Source organism: Nicotiana attenuata, chromosome 2 (genome assembly GCF_001879085.1).
Source record: "Nicotiana attenuata strain UT chromosome 2, NIATTr2, whole genome shotgun sequence".
In the NCBI taxonomy this organism is placed as follows: domain Eukaryota; kingdom Viridiplantae; phylum Streptophyta; class Magnoliopsida; order Solanales; family Solanaceae; genus Nicotiana; species Nicotiana attenuata.
In genome coordinates, this window is record NC_031990.1 from 63,198,850 (window position 1) to 63,200,836 (window position 1,987).

The 1,987-nt window shown below is 44.6% G+C and overlaps 1 protein-coding gene across 1 annotated transcript in view; it reads right to left on the bottom strand.

Annotated features, from left to right (window-relative positions):
- Positions 1 to 1,663, bottom strand: part of LOC109220343 (ethylene-responsive transcription factor ERF003-like) — a 7,219-nt gene extending 5,556 nt beyond the window's left edge. Inside the window, exon 1 of the mRNA XM_019384807.1 lies at positions 1,381 to 1,663. Coding sequence (XP_019240352.1) covers positions 1,381 to 1,663 — 283 coding nt within the window. The remainder of the gene's footprint in view (positions 1 to 1,380) is intronic.

Here is a 1,987-nt window from a genome sequence, read left to right on the forward strand (position 1 = left end):
TGACCTAAGGTCACCTCGTACCGCCGGCAGAACTCCACTATAATGGGTTCTAAGGGGCCTAAGGTGAAGGGGTATGTATATACACTAAGATACCCTTCAACGTGAGTCATAATCGACTCGTCACGGGAAGGGGCGACCGGGTCTTTCCCTTCCCATCTACATTCAGCCCTCACCCGGTCTAGGCAACCGGGAGTGATTAGGCTGATATACTCCGATGCCGGTTCGCCGCGGCCCGGGACCGATGATGGGTTCTCAACCTGGAAGTCGGCAGATACCGAGCAACCAGTCGGTGTGAAAGCTTTCAATGGGGGTTCTGGCGCAGGTTCATCAGATCTAGCGGGGCTCACGGCCGAGCTTGGTCTAGAAGGAACACTTTGTGAAGTTTTCGCCATTTCTTGAAGCTTTACGAAGAGATGAAAAGAAAATACAACCAACGCAAAATTTGAGAAAGATAAGAAATGTTGAACCTGGAAGGGTCGTTTATACTTTTCCCATGAGGCGGCGGCACGAATCGCGAAGTTACAGACACGAAGCGACAGATAATTAAGAGAAGCATTAAATGCCTGCAGCAGACGTGGTCAGAGCACTCGATGGCTTTTTCAGCTGGCGTATGGCCATACGTCCCGGGCATCACGTCACTGATCATATCGTTTATTATCATTACTCTCTAATAAACGAGGGGACTATCTGTATTGGGTGATACCCTTTTTGCTTGAGCCCGACCGGGTTGGGTCCGGTCCGGGGCAAGTCGGGGCCATCGAACCCGACCTGGATGCAAGGTAGAACGACGGCCACGTCAACAACCGAGGTCGAGTCATTTCGAGACCGTTGCAGAGCTCGATATGAGTCACCACCGGATGGAGAAACACACAAGGTCGGAAGCCGGACTCGTAACGGATAACCAAGCGTCGCCGGATATCTCGCCCAAACGTGATTTTCTCAACCACTTCAGGCCATTAAGGCGTAATTACAGGGATCCACGATGTAATTAATTTACCTACCTTATTTTTACCCTTAATCAGAATGTATAAAAAGGGAGAAGACCCCATAAAGAGGGGATCGGAAACCATTACACTACAGTACCATCTCTCTCAATTCTTGTACGCTATCAAGCACAATTGTTCTAAGCAATATTATATTCTGCGATTATTTACTTTAACAGCAATTGTTGAGTCTTTATCTTTTATTTTCCTCAATCCAAACCTTTTGTATCTTTTAGTTCACGGATCCTTAAAACCCCATATAAATTCAATTGTTATCCGGATTCCAGGGTAAACACCTGGTAAGAAGAATATTAGTGATTTTGGGTGGCAAAGCTGAAGTGGAAGAAGAATTGGATAAAGAACAAGGCCAGAAATTTGTACTGAGTATTGGGTCCACGAAGTAAGCAAGCAGCTTCATCGTATGCTCTTGCTGCTTCCTCAGCAGTGTCAAAAGTTCCAAGCCACACTCTTATTTTCTGTATAGTGTCTTTTATTTCAGAAACCCATCTACCTGATGGCCTTTGTCTAACCCCAACATATCTATTTAGGGCTCGTTGAGCACCGCTTTGTGTGGCTGCACCATCTGCTTCCTTTACCATCTCGTTCCAGGCTGCTGCATTCCCTTGATCATCATGAGTTTTCGCATTTAATACTCCTTCAGCTTTTCTCTTTCTGGCCATTGTTTTTCTGTGTATTTGTATGCTTAATTTGTTATCGAGACAAAAGATAGGGGCGCGAATGAGATTAGATATTCCAGTAGTCCTAATCGTAAATGATGGTTAACAGAGGTTGTGTGTATCGACCCGTGCAATAAACAAGAATGGTGAATTGTGAAGTTGTTGTATGTGTGCTTGTGTTAGTAGCTAGTTTTTTATACACAACTAAATTGGGATGTGAATGACATATTTTTATAGGGAAGGAGGAGGATCTTGTCAAGTGTGAAATGGCAAATTATTAGAGTTGAAAGGTGCTTTTCCTATTTGTTGAGACACATTTGTTTTGTT